Source organism: Somniosus microcephalus, unplaced genomic scaffold (genome assembly GCF_052327205.1).
Source record: "Somniosus microcephalus isolate GS21.2 unplaced genomic scaffold, FLI_Smic_1.0 unresolved_chr6, whole genome shotgun sequence".
Lineage (NCBI taxonomy): Eukaryota > Metazoa > Chordata > Chondrichthyes > Squaliformes > Somniosidae > Somniosus > Somniosus microcephalus.
Window position 1 is genome coordinate 11,801,284 of NW_028225184.1, and position 16,947 is coordinate 11,818,230.

The following is a 16,947-nucleotide window of genomic DNA, read 5'->3' on the forward strand; positions in this document are numbered from 1 at the left end:
TTGTGTCCTCCGCAAATTTGGAGATATTACATCTAGTTCCCTCATCTAGATCATTGATGAGCAGAGGTATCCTCCAATCAAATATTGGGAAGACCATTGTCTTTTGGTCTCCGCCATAAACTCCTTTCCCGAGCCAGCGATTCCATCCCTCTCCCTGGCAAATGTCTGGGGCTGAACCCTTTGTCCGTTTGGATACGGTAGCATGGCGGTTCTGTTAGTGGGCTCGTAATCTCAGTAGGCCTTGGGCCAATGATCCGGTCGATCTAAGTTCAAATCCCACCACGGGAGCGTGGGCAATTTAAATTCGGTTAATTAAATAAATCTGGAATAAAAAGCTAGTATCAGAAATGGTGACCATGACACTATCAGATTGTTGTGAAAACCCATCTGGTTCACTAATGCCCTTTTTTTCGTTGAGGAAATCTGCTGCCCTGACCTGGTCTGGCCGATGTGTGACTCCAGACCCACAGCAATATGGCTGACTCTTAACTGCCCTCTGAAATGGCCTAGCAAGTTAAGGGAAATTAGGGATTTTCGTTCCTGGGATGTGGGCGTCGCTGGCAAGGCCGGCATTTATTGCCCATCCCTAGTCGCCCCTTGAGAAGCTGGCGGTGAGCCGCCTTCTTGAACCGCTGCAGTCCGTGTGCGTCTGCGCTCACTCGGAGGCCGAACTCCAAACCATCGTTGACACCTTCACCGAAGCGTACGAGAGCATGGGCCATACACTAAACATCCGTAAGACAAAAGCCCTCTACCAACCTGCCCCCGCCACACAGTACTGCCCCCCGATTATCAAAATCCATGACGAGGACTTGGACAACGTGGACCACTTTCCATACCTCGGGAGCCTACTGTCAACAAGGGCAGACGTCGACGACGAAGTTCAACACCGCCTTCAGTGTGCCAGTGCAGCCTTCGGTCGCCTGAGGAAGAGAGTGTTTGAAGACCAGGACCTCAAACCCGGCATTAAGCTCATGGTCTACAGGGCAGCAGTGATACCCGCCCTGCTGCATGCCTCAGAGACATGGACCATGTACAGCAGGCACCTCAAAGCACTGGAGAGGTACCACCAATGCTGCCTCCGCAAGATCCTGCAAATCCATTGGCAGGATAGGCGCACCAACGTCAGTGTTCTTGCTCAGGCCAACCTCTTGCTGAAGGTAAGCATGCAGGTGCAGCAGGCGGTTAAGAAGGCAAATGGTATGTTGGCCTTCGTAGCGAGAGGGTTCGAGTACAGGAACAAGGATGTCTTGCTACAGTTGTACAGGGCCTTGGTGAGTCCACACCTTGAGTATTGTGTGCAGTTTTGGTCGCCTTACCTGAGGAAGGACGTTCTTGCCATGGAAGGAGTGCAGCGAAGATTCACCTGGGATGGCAGGAATGACGTATGAGGAGAGATTGGGTCGATTGGGCTTATACTCACTGGAGTTTAGAAGATTGAGAGGGGATCTCATCGAAACCTATAAAATTCTGTCAGGCCTGGACAGACTAGATGCAGGAAGGATGTTTATGATGGCCGGGGAGTCCAGAACCAGGGGTCATAGTCTAAGGATAAGGGGTAAGCCATTTAGGACTGAAATGAGGAGGAATTTCTTCACCCAGAGAGTGGTGAACCTGTGGAATTCTCTGCCACAGAGGGCGGTGGAGGCCAGTTCATTAAATATATTCAAAAAAGAGTTGGATATGTTTCTTAAGGCTAAAGGGATCAAGGGATATGGGGAGAAGGCAGGGACAGGGTACTGAATTTGGATGATCAGCCATGATCTCATTGAATGGCGGAGCAGGCTCGAGGGGCCGAATGGCCTACTCCTGCTCCTATCTTCTATGTTTCTATGTTTCTATCCCCAGCATCGAAGCTTTGACCACGCTCGATCGGCTCCGCTGGACGGGTCACATTGGCTGCAAGCCCGATACGAGACTCCCAAAACAAGCGCTCTACTCGGAGCTCCGACACGGCAAGAGAGCCCCAGGTGGGCAGAGGAAACGCTTCAAGGACACCCTCAAAGCCTCCTTGGAAAAAGTGTAACATCCCCCACCGACACCTGGGAATCCCTGGCCCCAAGACCGCACAAAGTGGAGGAGAAGCATCCGGGAAGGCGCCGAACACCTCGAGTCTCTTCGCCGCGAGCAAGCGGGAAGGCAAGCGCAGGCAGCGCAAGGAGCGCACGTCAACCCAAGCACCCCACCCACCCGCCCCTTCAACCACCGTCTGCCCCACCTGTGACAGAGACTGTAGGTCCCGCATTGGACTCATCAGTCACCTGAGAACTCATGTTTAATGTGGAAGCAAGTCATCCTCGGTTCCAAGGGACGCCTAAGAAGAAGAAGAAGAAGAAGGTGTAGGCGCTCCCACAGTACTGTTAGGGAGGGAGTTCCAGGATGTTGACCCAGTGATGATGAAGGAACGGCCGATATATTTCCAAGACAGGATGGTGTGTGACTTGGAGGGGAACTTGGAGGTGGTGGTGTTCCCATGCGCCTGCTGCCCTTGTCCTTCTAGGTGGAAGAGGTCGCGGGTTTGGGAGGTGCTGCCGAAGAAGCCTTGGCGAGTTGCTGCAGTGCATCTTGTAGATGGTACACACTGCAGCCACGGTGCGCCGGTGGTGGAGGGAGTGAATGTTTAAGGTGGTGGATGGGGTGCCAATCAAGCGGGCTGCTTTGTCCTGGATGGTGTCGAGCTTCTTGAGTGTTATTTGAGCTGCACTCATCCAGGCAAGTGGAGAGTATTCCATCACACTCCTGACTTGTGCCTTGTAGATGGTGGAAAGGCACTGGGGAGTCAGGAGGTGAGACACTCGCCGCAGAATACCCAGCCTTTGACCTGCTCTTGTAGCCACAGTATTTATGTGGCTGGTCCAGTTCAGTTTCTGGTCAATGGTGACCCACCAGGATGTTGATGGTGGGGGGTTCGGTGATGGTAATGTCGGTGAATGTCAAGGGGAGATGGTTAGTGTCTCGCTTGTTGGAGATAGTCATTGCCTGGCACTTGTGTGGCGTGAATGTTACCTGCCACTTATCAGCACAAGCCTGAACGTCGTCCAGGTCTTGCTGCATGCGGGCACGGACTGCTTCATTATCTGAGGAGTTGTGAATGGCGCTGAACACTGTGCAGTCATCAGCGAACAGCCCCATTTCTGACCTTATGTTGGAGGGAAGGTCATTGATGAAGCAGCTGAAGATGGTTGGGCCTAGGACACTGCCCAGAGGAACTCCTGCAGCGATGTCCTGGGGCTGTGATGATTGACCTTCAACCACCACAACCATCTTCCTTTGTGCTCGGAATGACTCCAGCGTTGCCAGCAGCGCCCACATCGCATAAATGAATAAATATGCCCTTTGTCCCCTCTAGACTTGACTATTCCAACGATCTCCTGGCTAGCCTGCCACATTCCACCCTACGTAAACTAGAGGTCATCCAAAACTCGGCTACCCCCGTGTCCTAACTCGCACCAAGTCCCATTCACACATCACCCCGTGCTTGCTGACCTACCTTGGCTCCTGATCTTGCAACGCCTCGATTTTAAAATTCTCATCCTTGTTTTCAAACCCCTCCATGGCTCTCGCTCCCCCTCCCTATCTCTGTAACCTCCTCCAGCTCCTACACCACTCCCTATCTCTGTAACCTCCTCCAGCCCTTACACCCCTCCCTATCTCTGGAACCTCCTCCAGCCCCTACACCCCTCCCTATCTCTGTAACCTCCTCCAGCCCCTACACCTCTCCCTATCTCTGTAACCTCCTCCAGCACCTACACCCCTCCCTATCTCTGTAACCTCCTCCAGCCCCTACAACCCTCCCTATCTCTGTAACCTCCTCCAGCCCCTACACCTCTCCCTATCTCTGTAACCTCCTGCAGCCCCTACACACCTCCCTATCTCTGTAACCTCCTCCAGCCCCTACACCCCTCCCTATCTCTGTAACCTCCTCCAGCCCCTAGAACCCCTCCCTATCTCTGTAACCTCCTCCAGCCCCTACACCCCTCCCTATCTCTGTAACCTCCTCCAGCCCCTACACCACTCCGTATCTCTGTAACATCCTCCAGCTCCTAAAACCCTCCCTATCTCTGTAACCTCCTCCAGCCCCTACACCCCTCCCTATCTCTGTAACCTCCTCCAACCCTCCCTATCTCTGTAACCTCCTCCAGCCCCTACACCCCTCCATATCTCTGTAACCTCCTCCAGCCTCTACACCCCTCCCTATCTCTGCAACCTGCTCCAGCCCCCTACAACCCTCCCTATCTCTAACATCCTCCAGCCCCCTACAACCCTCCCTATCTCTGTAACCTCCTCCAGCCCCCTACAACCCTCCCCATCTCTGTAACCACCTGCAGCCCCTACACCCCTCCCTATCTCTGTAACCTCCTCCAGCCCCTATAACCCTCCCTATCTCTGTAACCCCGTCCAGCCCTACAACCCTCCCTATCTCTGTAACCTCCTCCAGCCCCTACACCCCTCCCTATCTCTGTAACCTCCTCCAACCCTCCCTATCTCTGTAACCTCCTCCAGCCCCTACACCACTCCATATCTCTGTAACCTCCTCCAGCCCCTACACCCCTCCCTATCTCTGCAACCTGCTCCAGCCCCCTACAACCCTCCCTATCTCTGTAACCACCTGCAGCCCCTACACCCCTCCCCATCTCTGTAACCACCTGCAGCCCCTACACCCCTCCCTATCTCTGTAACCTCCTCCAGCCCCTACAACCCTCCCTATCTCTGTAACCTCCTCCAGCCCCTACACCCCTCCCTATCTCTGTAACCTCCTCCAGCCCCTACACCCCTCCCTATCTCTGTAACCTCCTCCAGCCCCTACAACCCTCCCTATCTGTCACCTCCTCCAGCCCCTACACCCCTCTCTATCTCTGTAACCTCCTCCAGCCCCTACAACCCTCCCTATCTCTGTCACCTCCTCCAGCCCCTACAACCCTCCCTATCTCTGTCACCTCCTCCAGCCCCTACACCCCTCTCTATCTCTGTAACCTCCTCCAGCCCCTACAACCCTCCCTATCTCTGTCACCTCCTCCAGCCCCTACAACCCTCCCTATCTCTGTAAACTCCTCCAGCCCCTACACCCCTCTCTATCTCTGTAACCTCCTCCAGCCCCTACAACCCTCCCTATCTCTGTAACCTCCTCCAGCCCCTACACCCCTCCCTATCTCTGTAACCTCCTCCAGCCCCTACACCCCTCCCTATCTCTGTAACCTCCTCCAGCCCCTACAACCCTCCGAGATGCCTGCGCTCCTCCAATTCTGCCCTCTTGCGCATCCCCCGATTTCCATCGCTCCACCATTGGCGGCCGTGCCTTCAGCTGCCTGGGGCCCCGAGCTCTGGAATTCCCTCCCTAAACCTCTCCGCCTCTCTCTCCTCCTTTAAGACGCTCCTTAAAACCTCCCTCTTTGACCCAGCTTTTGGTCACCTGCCCTAATATCTCCTGATGTGGCTCCGTGTCAAATTCTGTTTGATAATCGCTCCTGTGAAGCACCTTGGGACGGTTTTACGATGATAATGGCGCTGTATAAATGCAGGTTGTTGTTGCTGTGTGCTGGAGTCTGAATGGGCTCCTGCTCCCCGCTTCAACTTACCTTTCAATTCCTCAGACCCCTTGAACCACTGCAGACTCGCGGCGGGCTTGCTTCCTGTCGTATTACAGGTGAGTGTGAGGGTCTTTCCTTCTTCAACCCCTCCAGCATATCCTGAGATCTGTGGTTTCTTGGGAACACCTGCAGAATACAACACGGGCCCATCAAACACTCCCAGGGCAGGTACAGCACGGGTTAGATACAGAGTAAAGCTCCCTCTACACTGTCCCATCAAACACTCCCAGGGCAGGTACAACACGGGTTAGATACAGAGTAAAGCTCCCTCTACACTGTCCCATCAAACACTCCCAGGGCAGGTACAGCATGGGGTTAGATACAGAGTAAAGCTCCCTCTACACTGTCCCATCAAACACTCCCAGGGCAGGTACAGCACGGGTTAGATACAGAGTAAAGCTCCCTCTACACTGTCCCATCAAACACTCCCAGGGCAGGTACAACACGGGTTAGATACAGAGTAAAGCTCCCTCTACACTGTCCCCATCAAACACACCCAGGGCAGGTACAGCACGGGGTTAGATACAGAGTAAAGCTCCCTCTACACTGTCCCCACCAAACACTCCCAGGGCAGGTACAGCACGAGGTTAGATACAGAGTAAAGCTCCCTCTGCACTGTCCCATCAAACACTCCCAGGGCAGGTACAGCACGGGGTTAGATACAGAGTAAAGCTCCCTCTACACTGTCCCATCACACACTCCCAGGGCAGGTACAGCACGAGTTAGATACAGAGTAAAGCTCCCTCTACACTGTTCCATCAAACACTCCCAGGGCAGGTACAGCACGGGTTAGATACAGAGTAAAGCTCCCTCTACACTGTCCCATCAAACACTCCCAGGGCAGGTACAGCACGGGGTTAGATACAGAGTAAAGCTCCCTCTACACTGTCCCATCAAACACTCCCAGGGCAGGTACAGCACGGGGTTAGATACAGAGTAAAGCTCCCTCTACACTGTCCCCATCAAACACTCCCAGGGCAGGTACAGCACGGGTTAGATACAGAGTAAAGCTCCCTCTACACTGTCCCATCAAACACTCCCAGGGCAGGTACAGCACGGGGTTAGATACAGAGTAAAGCTCCCTCTACACTGTCCCATCAAACACTCCCAGGGCAGGTACAGCACGGGGTTAGATACAGAGTAAAGCTCCCTCTACACTGTCCCATCAAACACTCCCAGGGCAGGTACAGCACACGGTTAGATACAGAGTAAAGCTCCCTCTACACTGTCCCATCAAACACTCCCAGGGCAGGTACAGCACGGGGTTAGATACAGAGTAAAGCTCCCTCTACACTGTCCCATCAAACAATCCCAGGGCAGGTACAGCACGGGTTAGATACAGAGTAAAGCTCCCTCTACTCTGTCCCATCAAACACTCCCAGGGCAGGTACAGCACGGGGTTAGACACAGAGTAAAGCTCCCTCTGCACTGTCCCATCAAACACTCCCAGGGCAGGTACAGCACGGGTTAGATACAGAGTAAAGCTCCCTCTACACTGTCCCATCAAACACTCCCAGGGCAGGTACAGCACGGGTTAGATACAGAGTAAAGCTCCCTCTACACTGTCCCATCAAACACTCCCAGGGCAGGTGCAGCACGGGTTAGATGCAAAGTAAAGCTCCCTCTACACTGTCCCATCAAACACTCCCAGGGCAGGTACAGCACGGGTTAGATACAGAGTAAAGCTCCCTCTACACTGTCCCATCAAACACTCCCAGGGCAGGTACAGCACGGGGTTAGATACAGAGTAAAGCTCCCTCTACACTGTCCCATCAAACACTTCCAGGGCAGGTACAGCACGGGGTTAGATACAGAGTAAAGCTCCCTCTACACTGTCCCATCAAACACTCCCAGGGCAGGTACAGCACGGGTTAGATACAGAGTAAAGCTCCCTCTACACTGTCCCATCACACACTCCCAGGGCAGGTACAGCACGGGGTTAGATACAGAGTAAAGCTCCCTCTACACTGTCCCATCAAACACTCCCAGGGCAGGTACAGCACGGGTTAGATTCACAGAATCACAGAAACCCCACAATGCAGATAGAGGCCATTTCGGCCCATTGAGCCTGCACCGACACATATCCCACCCGATCCCCGTAACCCCTACACCAACACATATCCCACCCTATCTCCGTAACCCCACATATTTTAATCCCCCTAACACTAAGGGTCAATTTACCATCGCCAATCAACCTAACCCGCACATCTTTGGACTGTGGGAGGAAACCGGAGCACCCGGAGGAAACCCACGCAAACACGGGGAGAATGTGCAAACTCCACACAGACAGTCGCCCGAGGCCGGATTCGAACCCGGGTCCCTGGCGCTGTGAGGCAACAGTGCTAACCACTATGCCACCGTGCTGCCACAGGGCAGGTACAGCACGGGTTATATACAGAGTAAAGCTCCCTCTACACTGTCCCATCAAACTCTCCCAGGGCAGGTACAGCACGGGTTAGATACAGAGTAAAGCTCCCTCTACACTGTCCCATCAAACACTCCCAGGGCAGGTACAGCACGGGGTTAGATACAGAGTAAAGCTCCCTCTACACTGTCCCATCAAACTCTCCCAGGGCAGGTACAGCACGGGTTAGATACAGAGTAAAGCTCCCTCTACACTGTCCCATCAAACACTCCCAGGGCAGGTACAGCACGGGGTTAGATACAGAGTAAAGCTCCCTCTACACTGTCCCATCAAACACTCCCAGGGCAGGTACAGCACGGGTTAGATACAGAGTAAAGCTCCCTCTACACTGTCCCATCAAACACTCCCAGGGCAGGTACAGCACGGGGTTAGATACAGAGTAAAGCTCCCTCTACACTGTCCCATCAAACACTCCCAGGGCAGGTACAGCACGGGGTTAGATACAGAGTAAAGCTCCCTCTACACTGTCCCATCAAACACTCCCAGGGCAGGTACAGCATGGGTTAGATACAGAGTAAAGCTCCCTCTACACTGTCCCATCAAACACTCCCAGGGCAGGTACAGCACGGGTTAGATACAGAGTAAAGCTCCCTCTACACTGTCCCCATCAAACACTCCCAGGGCAGGTACAGCACGGGGTTAGATACAGAGTAAAGCTCCCTCTACACTGTCCCATCAAACACTCCCAGGGCAGGTACAGCACGGGGTTAGATACAGAGTAAAGCTCCCTCTACACTGTCCCATCAAACACTCCCAGGGCAGGTACAGCACGGGTTAGATACAGAGTAAAGCTCCCTCTACACTGTCCCATCAAACACTCCCAGGGCAGGTACAGCACGGGTTAGATACAGAGTAAAGCTCCCTCTACACTGTCCCATCAAACACTCCCAGGGCAGGTACAGCACGGGGTTAGATACAGAGTAAAGCTCCCTCTACACTGTCCCATCAAACACTCCCAGGGCAGGTACAGCACGGGGTTAGATACAGAGTAAAGCTCCCTCTACACTGTCCCATCAAACACTCCCAGGGCAGGTACAGCACGGGGTTAGATACAGAGTAAAGCTCCCTCTACACTGTCCCCATCAAACACTCCCAGGGCAGGTACAGCACGGGGTTAGACATCGACTAACGTGCTTACCCAGGACCTCCACTTTAGCGCTGGCTGTACGAACAGGCATGGTGAATATAGAGCAAGTGTAAAGTCCCTCATCATCCAGAGTCATGTTACTGATGCTGATCGTCAGTTCATGGCGCGAGTAATAAATTAGATTGATACGACTGTCCCGTAGAGCTGAGGAGAGAAAGAAGGCGGTTGATAAGTAAGTTCGCAGAGGACACAAAAGTTGGTGGAGTGGTAAATCGCGAGGAGGGAAGCCTCAGGCTACAGGACGATATAGACGGGTTGGTCAGATGGGCAGAGCAGTGGCAAATGGAGTTTAACCCTGAAAAGTGTGAGGTGAGGCATTTTGGGAGGACTAACAAGGCAAGGGAATACCCAATGAGTGGTAGGACCCTCGGAAGTGCAGAGGGTCAGAGGGACCTTGGTGTACATGTACATTGATCCCTGAAGGCAGCGGAACAGGTAGATAAGGTGGTTAAAAAGGCATATGGGATACTTGCCTTCATTAGCCGAGGCATAGAATATAAGAGCAGGGAGGTTATGATGGAGCTGTACACAACGCTAGTTAGGCCACAGCTGGAATACTGTGTGCAGTTCTGGTCGCCACACTATAGGAAGGATATGATTGCATTGGAGAGGGTGCAGAGGAGATTCACCAGGATGTTACCTGGGCTGGAACGCTTCAGCTATGAAGAGAGACTGGACAGGCTGGGGTTGTTTTCCTTAGAGCAGAGAAGGCTGAGGGGGGGACCTGATTGAGGTGTACAAAATGATGAGGGGCGTAGATAGAAAGGAACTTTCCCCCTTAGTAGAGGGGTCAATAACCAGGGGGCATAGTTTCAGGGTAAGGGGCAGGAGGTTTAGAGGGGATTTGAGGAAAAACTCTTTCACCCAGAGGGGGGTTGGAATCTGGAACTCACTGCCTGAAAGGGTGGTAGAGGCAGGAACCCTCACAACATTCAAGAAGCATTTAGATAAAGAGCACTTGAAACGCCACAGCGTACAAGGCTACGGAGCAAGTGCTGGAAAATGGGATTAGATTAGACGGGGCTTGATGGCCGGCGCGGACACGATGGGCCGAAGGGCCTCTTTCTGTGCGGTATAACTCTGTGACTCTATGAGGATCATGAGCTCAGGTCCAATATCCCCATTCCCGCTGGTCTGTAGTCTAATTGGCAAGATGTGACTAGTGGATAGTGCTGGGTCCTTAACAGCTGGCTGAATCTACTAATGGCTTAGTTGATGAGATAGAGAGCCTGATATTCAAGTTGCCCGATCACACCGAGATTAGCCAGCATGAAATTGCAAAGAGGTATCATTTCACTGGGTAGCACTCTCTCTCGCCTCTGAGTCAGAAGGTTGTGCGTTCAAGTGCGGCTCCAGAGGCTGGAGCACAGAAATCTGGTGTGACGCAACAGTGCAGTACTGAGGGAGCACCGCACTGTCAGAGGGGCGGTACTGAGGGAGCGCCGCACTGTCGGAGGGGCAGTACTGAGGGAGCGCCGCACTGTCGGAGGGGCAGTACTGAGGGAGCGCCGCACTGTCGGAGGGGCAGTACTGAGGGAGTGCCGCACTGTCGGAGGGGCAGTACTGAGGGAGCGCCGCACTGTCGGAGGGGCAGTACTGAGGGAGCGCCGCACTGTCGGAGGGGCGGTACTGAGGGAGCGCCGCACTGTCGGAGGGGCAGTACTGAGGGAGCTCCGCACTGTCGGAGGGGCAGTACTGAGGGAGCACCGCACTGTCGGAGGGGCAGTACTGAGGGAGCGCCGCACTGTCGGAGGGGCAGTACTGAGGGAGCGCCGCACTGTCGGAGGGGCAGTACTGAGGGAGCACCGCACTGTCGGAGGGGCAGTACTGAGGGAGCGCCGCACTGTCGGAGGGGCAGTACTGAGGGAGCGCCGCACTGTCGGAGGGGCGGTACTGAGGGAGCGCCGCACTGTCGGAGGGGCAGTACTGAGGGAGCACCGCACTGTCGGAGAGGCCGTACTGAGGGAGCGCCGCACTGTCGGAGGGGCGGTACTGAGGGAGCGCCGCACTGTCGGAGAGGCCGTACTGAGGGAGCGCCGCACTGTCGGAGGGGCAGTACTGAGGGAGCGCTGCACTGTCGGAGGGGCAGTACTGAGGGAGCACCGCAGTGTCGGAGAGGCCGTACTGAGGGAGCGCCGCACTGTCGGAGGGGCAGTAGTGAGGGAGCGCCGCACTGTCGGAGGGGCAGTACTGAGGGAGCGCCGCACTGTCGGAGGGGCAGTACTGAGGGAGCGCCGCACTGTCGGAGGGGCAGTACTGAGGGAGCGCCGCACTGTCGGAGGGGCAGTACTGAGGGAGCGCCGCACTGTCGGAGAGGCGGTACTGAGGGAGCGCTGCACTGTCGCAGAGGCAGTACTGAGGGAGTGCTGTACCGTCGGATGGTCAGCACTGACGGAACGCCACACTGCCAGAGGTGCCGTCTTTCGGATGAGACGTTAAACCGAGGCCCCGTCTACACTCTCTCAGGTGGACGTAAAAGATCCCACGGCCACGATTGGAAGAAGAGCAGGGGGGGAGGATTTCTCCCCGGTGTCCTGGGGCCAATATTTATCCCTCAACCAACATCACTAAAAAACAGATGATCCGGTCATTATCACGTTGTTGTTTGTGGGAGCTTGCTGTGCGCACATTGGCTGCCGCGTTTCCTACATTACAACAGTGACTACATTTCAAAAAGTACTTCATTGGCTGTGAAGCGCTTTGGGCCGTCCTGGGGTGGTGGAAGGCGCTATGGCAATGCAAGTCTTTCGCATGAACAGATTAAGTGAATGGGCAAAACTGTGGCAGATGGATTTCAAGGTAGGCAACTGTGAGATCATCCACATTGCAGCTAAGAAGAATGGAACAGGGAACATCCTACATGGTGAAAAGCTACAAACAGTGGACGTTCCAAAGAGACTCGGGGGATCAGGTGCATCGCTCATTAAAATGTCACGGACTGGTGCAGAAAATAATCAGGAAGGTTAATGGAATGCTGGCCTTTATATCTGGAGGACTGGAGTACAAGGGGGTAGAGGTTATGCTGCAGCTGTACAGAGCCCTGGTTAGACCACATCTGGAGCACTGTGAGCAGTTCTGGGTACCAACACCTTAGGAAGGATGTCAAGTCCTTGGGCAAGGGTGCAGAGGAGATTGACTAGAATGGTTCCAGAGGATGAGGGACTTCAGTTACGTGGAGAGACTGGAGAAGCTGGGGTTGTTCTCCTTAGAGCAGAGAAGGTTAAGGGGCGATTGACCAGAATGGTACCAGGGATGAGGGACTTCAGTTGCGTGGAGAGACTGGAGAAGCTGGGTTGTTCCCCTTAGAGCAGAGAAGGTTAAGGGGAGATTGACCAGAATGGTTCCAGGGGTGAGGGACTTCAGTGATATGGAGAGACTGGAGAAGCTGGGGTTGTTCTCCTTAGAGCAGGGAAGGTTAAGGCGAGATTGACCAGAATGGTACCAGGGATGAGGGACTTCAGTTACGTGGAGAGACTGGAGAAGCTGGGGTTGTTCTCCTTAGAGCAGAGAAAGTTAAGGGGAGATTGACCAGAATGGTTCCAGGGATGAGGGACTTCAGTTACGTGGAGAGAGTGGAGAAGCTGGGGTTGTTCTCCTTAGAGCAGAGAAGGTTAAGGGGAGATTGACCAGAATGGTACCAGGGATGAGGGACTTCAGTTACGTGGAGAGACTGGAGAAGCTGGGGTTGTTCTCCTTAGAGCAGAGAAGGTTAAGGAGGAGATTAACATAAGAACATAAGAAGTAGGAGTAGGCCATACGGCCCCTCGGGCCTGCTCCGCCATTCAATAGGATCATGGCTGATCTGAATCTAGACTCACGTCCACTTCCCTGCCCTCTCCCCGTAACCCCTAATTCCCTTATCTGCTAGGAAACTGTCTATCTGCAGAATGGTACCAGGGATGAGGGGCTTCAGTTACGTGGAGAGACTGGAGAAGCTGGGGTTGTTCTCCTTAGAGCACAGAAGATTAAGGGGAGATTGTCCAGAATGGTACCAGGGATGAGGGGCTTCAGTTACGTGGAGAGACTGGAGAAGCTGGGGTTGTTCTCCTTAGAGCAGAGAAGGTTAAGGAGGAGATTAACATAAGAACATAAGAAGTAGGAGCAGGAGTAGGCCATACGGCCCCTCGGGCCTGCTCCGCCATTCAATAGGATCATGGCTGATCTGAATCTAGACTCACGTCCACTTCCCTGCCCTCTCCCCGTAACCCCTAATTCCCTTATCTGCTAGGAAACTGTCTATCTGCAGAATGGTACCAGGGATGAGGGGCTTCAGTTGCGTGGAGAGACTGGAGAAGCTGGGGTTGTTCTCCTTGGAGGAGAGAAGGTTGAGGGGAGATTGCCCACAATTGTACCAGGGATGAGGGACTTCAGTTACGTGGAAAGACTGGAGAAGCTGGGGTTGTTCTCCTTAGAGCAGAGAAGGTTAAGGGGGAGATTGACCAGAATGGTACCGGGGATGAGGGACTTCAGTTACGTGGAGAGACTGGAGAAGCTGGGGTTGTTCTCCTTAGAGCAGAGAAGGTTAAGGGGAGATTGACCAGAATGGTACCGGGGATGAAGGACTTTCAGTAATGTGGAGAGACTGGAGAAGGTGGATTGTTCTCCTTAGAGCAGAGAAGGTTAAGGGGAGATTGTCCAGATTGGTACCGGGGATGAGGGACTTCAGTTACGTGGAGAGACTGGAGAAGCTGGGGTTGTTCTCCTTAGAGCAGAGAAGGTTAAGAGGAGATTGACCAGAATGGTTCCAGAGGATGAGGGACTTCAGTTACGTGGAGAGACTGGAGAAGCTGGGGTTGTTCTCCTTAGAGCAGAGAAGGTTAAGAGGAGATTGACCAGAATGGTTCCAGAGGATGAGGGACTTCAGTTACGTGGAGAGACTGGAGAAGCTGGGGTTGTTCTCCTTAGAGCAGAGAAGGTTAAGAGGAGACTGACCAGAATGGTTCCAGAGGATGAGGGACTTCAGTTACGTGGAGGGACTGGAGAAGCTGGGGTTGTTCTCCTTAGAGCAGAGAAGGTTAAGGGGAGATTGAGCAGAATGGTACCAGGGATGAGGGACTTCAGTTACGTGGAGAGACTGGAGGAGCTGGGGTTGTTCTCCTTAGAGCAGAGAAGGTTAAGGAGGAGATTGACCAGAATGGTACCAGGGATGAGGGACTTCAGTTACGGGGAGAGACTGGAGAAGCTGGGGTTGTTCTCCTTAGAGCAGAGAAGGTTGAGGGGAGATTGACCAGAATGGTACCAGGGATGAGGGACTTCAGTTACGGGGAGAGACTGGAGAAGCTGGGGTTGTTCTCCTTGGAGCAGAGAAGGTTAAGTGGAAATTTGATAGAGGTGTTCAAAATCTTGAAGGATTTTGATAGAGTAAATATGGAGAAACTGGCAGGAGGGTTGATAACCAGAGGACACAGGTTTAAGGTGATTGGCAAAGGAACCAAAAGGGGAGATGAGAAGAAATGTTTTTACACAGCGAGTTGTTGTGATCTGGAATGCGCTGCCTGAAAGGGCGGTGGAAGCAGATTCAATAATAACTTCCAAAAGGGACTTGGAGAAATACTTGAAGGAGAAAATATTGCACGGCTGTGGGCTAGGGCAGGGGAGTGCGACTAATTAGTGAACTCTTTCAAAGAGCCAGCATAGGCATGATGGGCCGAATGGCCTGCTCCTGTGCTGTATGATTCTACATTGTGGCCACACAATTGAAATGTTTGTATTTGAATCGAGCGGTTCGATGTTTGTAGTTGAATTGATTGGCCAGATACAGGTATTTAAAGTGATTGAAGCAATGTTTGTATTTGAATTGAGTGTCCTGAAACGTTCTCCGATTCCACGACTCACTTGGCCTCCCTCGACGAGATTGCCAGCCCCATCACGGAGAATCAAGGGGTCTGGCAACAAACTTGCTCACCTTTTTTGTCATCGAAGTACAGCGTCTGCTGGGCAGGGTTGGACCATTGAAGCGAGGAATTGTCGTTTTCCTTGACAGTGCATTTCAGAGTGACTGTTCCATGCTCGTGAGCAACCTCGTCTTTTGTGACAGGCCTCAACCAATCATCATCTGAGGGGAGACAGAGAGACAGAGCGTGAGAGAAAGAGAGAGACAAAAAGAGAGAGACAGAGAGAGAGAGAGAGAGAGGCAGAGACAGAGAGGGAGAGGGAGAGAGTGAGAGACAGAGAGAGAGAGAGTTCTACAGGAAATTTCAAACTGGCTGTGAATGAGCTGAAAGAGAAAGCAAGAAGGGCTTTCTATGCCATTAAAAAATCAATCCAAATAGAAATCCCAATTAGCATTTGGCTAAAAATTTTCAAATCAGTAATTGAACCAATTTCACTCTATGGCAGTGAAGCGTGGGGACCGCTAACACAACAAGAATTTGCAAAATGGGACAAACACCCAATTGAGATCCTACATGCAGAATTCTGTAAAAGTATCCTCCGGACTCAAAGGAAAACCGTAAACAATGCATGCAGGGCAGAACTAGGCCAATATCCATTAATAATCACTATCCAAAAAAGAGCCACCAAATTTTGGAAACACCTAGAAATGAACAACCCCCACTGCTATCATTACGAAGCCCTGAAATGCCAAGAGAGGACCATAAAGAAGAATACCCTCAGTCAACTAGTCCTGGGACTCAGTGAAGTAACTACTAACACTACTAACAATCACCAGCCTCAGGACAGTGACAGCGTAACACAAAGAATTCGACCCAACACAATCGTCGCTAAACAAAAGGAAAAATATCTGTCATATTGGGCAGAAACAACAAAAACACAAAGCAAACTCAATTGCTACTTGGCCCTAAACAGACAATACAACATGGCTGATTACCTGACCATGGTAAAGGATAGCAAACTGAGAAAAACCTTGACAATGTACAGACTTAGTGAACATAGCCTGGCGATCAAAAAAGGTAGACACAGGCAGACCCGGCTACCAAGAGAGGACAGGATATGCTCTCACTGCAGTCAGGGAGTGGTGGAGACAGAGATGCACTTCCTCACAGCTTGTAGAAAATATCAGGGCATAAGGGAGAATTTCGTCCCAAAATTCACAAAAATATGCCCTGAATTCAGAAATTTGAATGATGACCAAAAACTCCCATACCTACTAGGGGAAGAGAGAAAATGTGTAACACTAGCGGCACACTATGTTACAGCTTGCCATAAACAGAGGGACAACCAGTAAATATAAGAAAAGAGTATATATAAATTATATGAAAGTATAATTATACACTCAGGGATATATCTGTTTATACACTGTATGGATAGGTCTGTACTTTTGTGTACAAACATGAATGTTTTTCGATGCTTTGGAAACATAAGATGTAACTTGTCATGCCAATAAAGCGATTTGAATTGAATTGAATTGAGAGAGAAAGAGACAGAGTGAGAGCGTGAGAGAGACAGCGAGAGAGACGGAGAGAGTGACAGAGCGAGTAACAGAGCGAGAGACAGGGAGAGAATCAGAGAAAGAGTCAGAGTGACAGAGAGGGAGAGAAAGTCGGCGGATACTCTACTTTACCAAGGGCTCTACACATCCCTTTAATCTCTTCCCATAACCTCACTCCCAAACTGTGGGACTCCTCACCTCCCAAACTGTGGGGACTCCTCACCTCCCAAACTGTGGGACTCCTCACCCCCCAAACTGTGGGACTCCTCACATCCCAAACTGTGGGACTCCTCACCCCCCAAACTGTGGGACTCCTCACCCCCCAAACTGTGGGGACTCCTCACCGCCCAAACTGTGGGACTCCTCACCCCCCAAACTGTGGGGACTCCTCACCTCC

At 52.4% G+C, this 16,947-nt stretch overlaps 1 protein-coding gene across 1 annotated transcript in view; it reads right to left on the bottom strand.

The window, feature by feature from the left end:
* Positions 1–16,698, bottom strand: part of LOC147087071 (cell adhesion molecule 3-like) — a 49,646-nt gene extending 32,948 nt beyond the window's left edge. The window contains exons 1-4 of the mRNA XM_085978031.1: positions 16,683–16,698; positions 15,066–15,215; positions 9,152–9,304; positions 5,577–5,714 (exon numbers count right to left, since the gene is read on the bottom strand). Of these exons, the coding sequence (XP_085834157.1) occupies positions 5,577–5,714; positions 9,152–9,304; positions 15,066–15,215; positions 16,683–16,698 (457 nt within the window). The remainder of the gene's footprint in view (positions 1–5,576; positions 5,715–9,151; positions 9,305–15,065; positions 15,216–16,682) is intronic.
* Between the last annotated feature and the right edge of the window lie 249 nt (positions 16,699–16,947).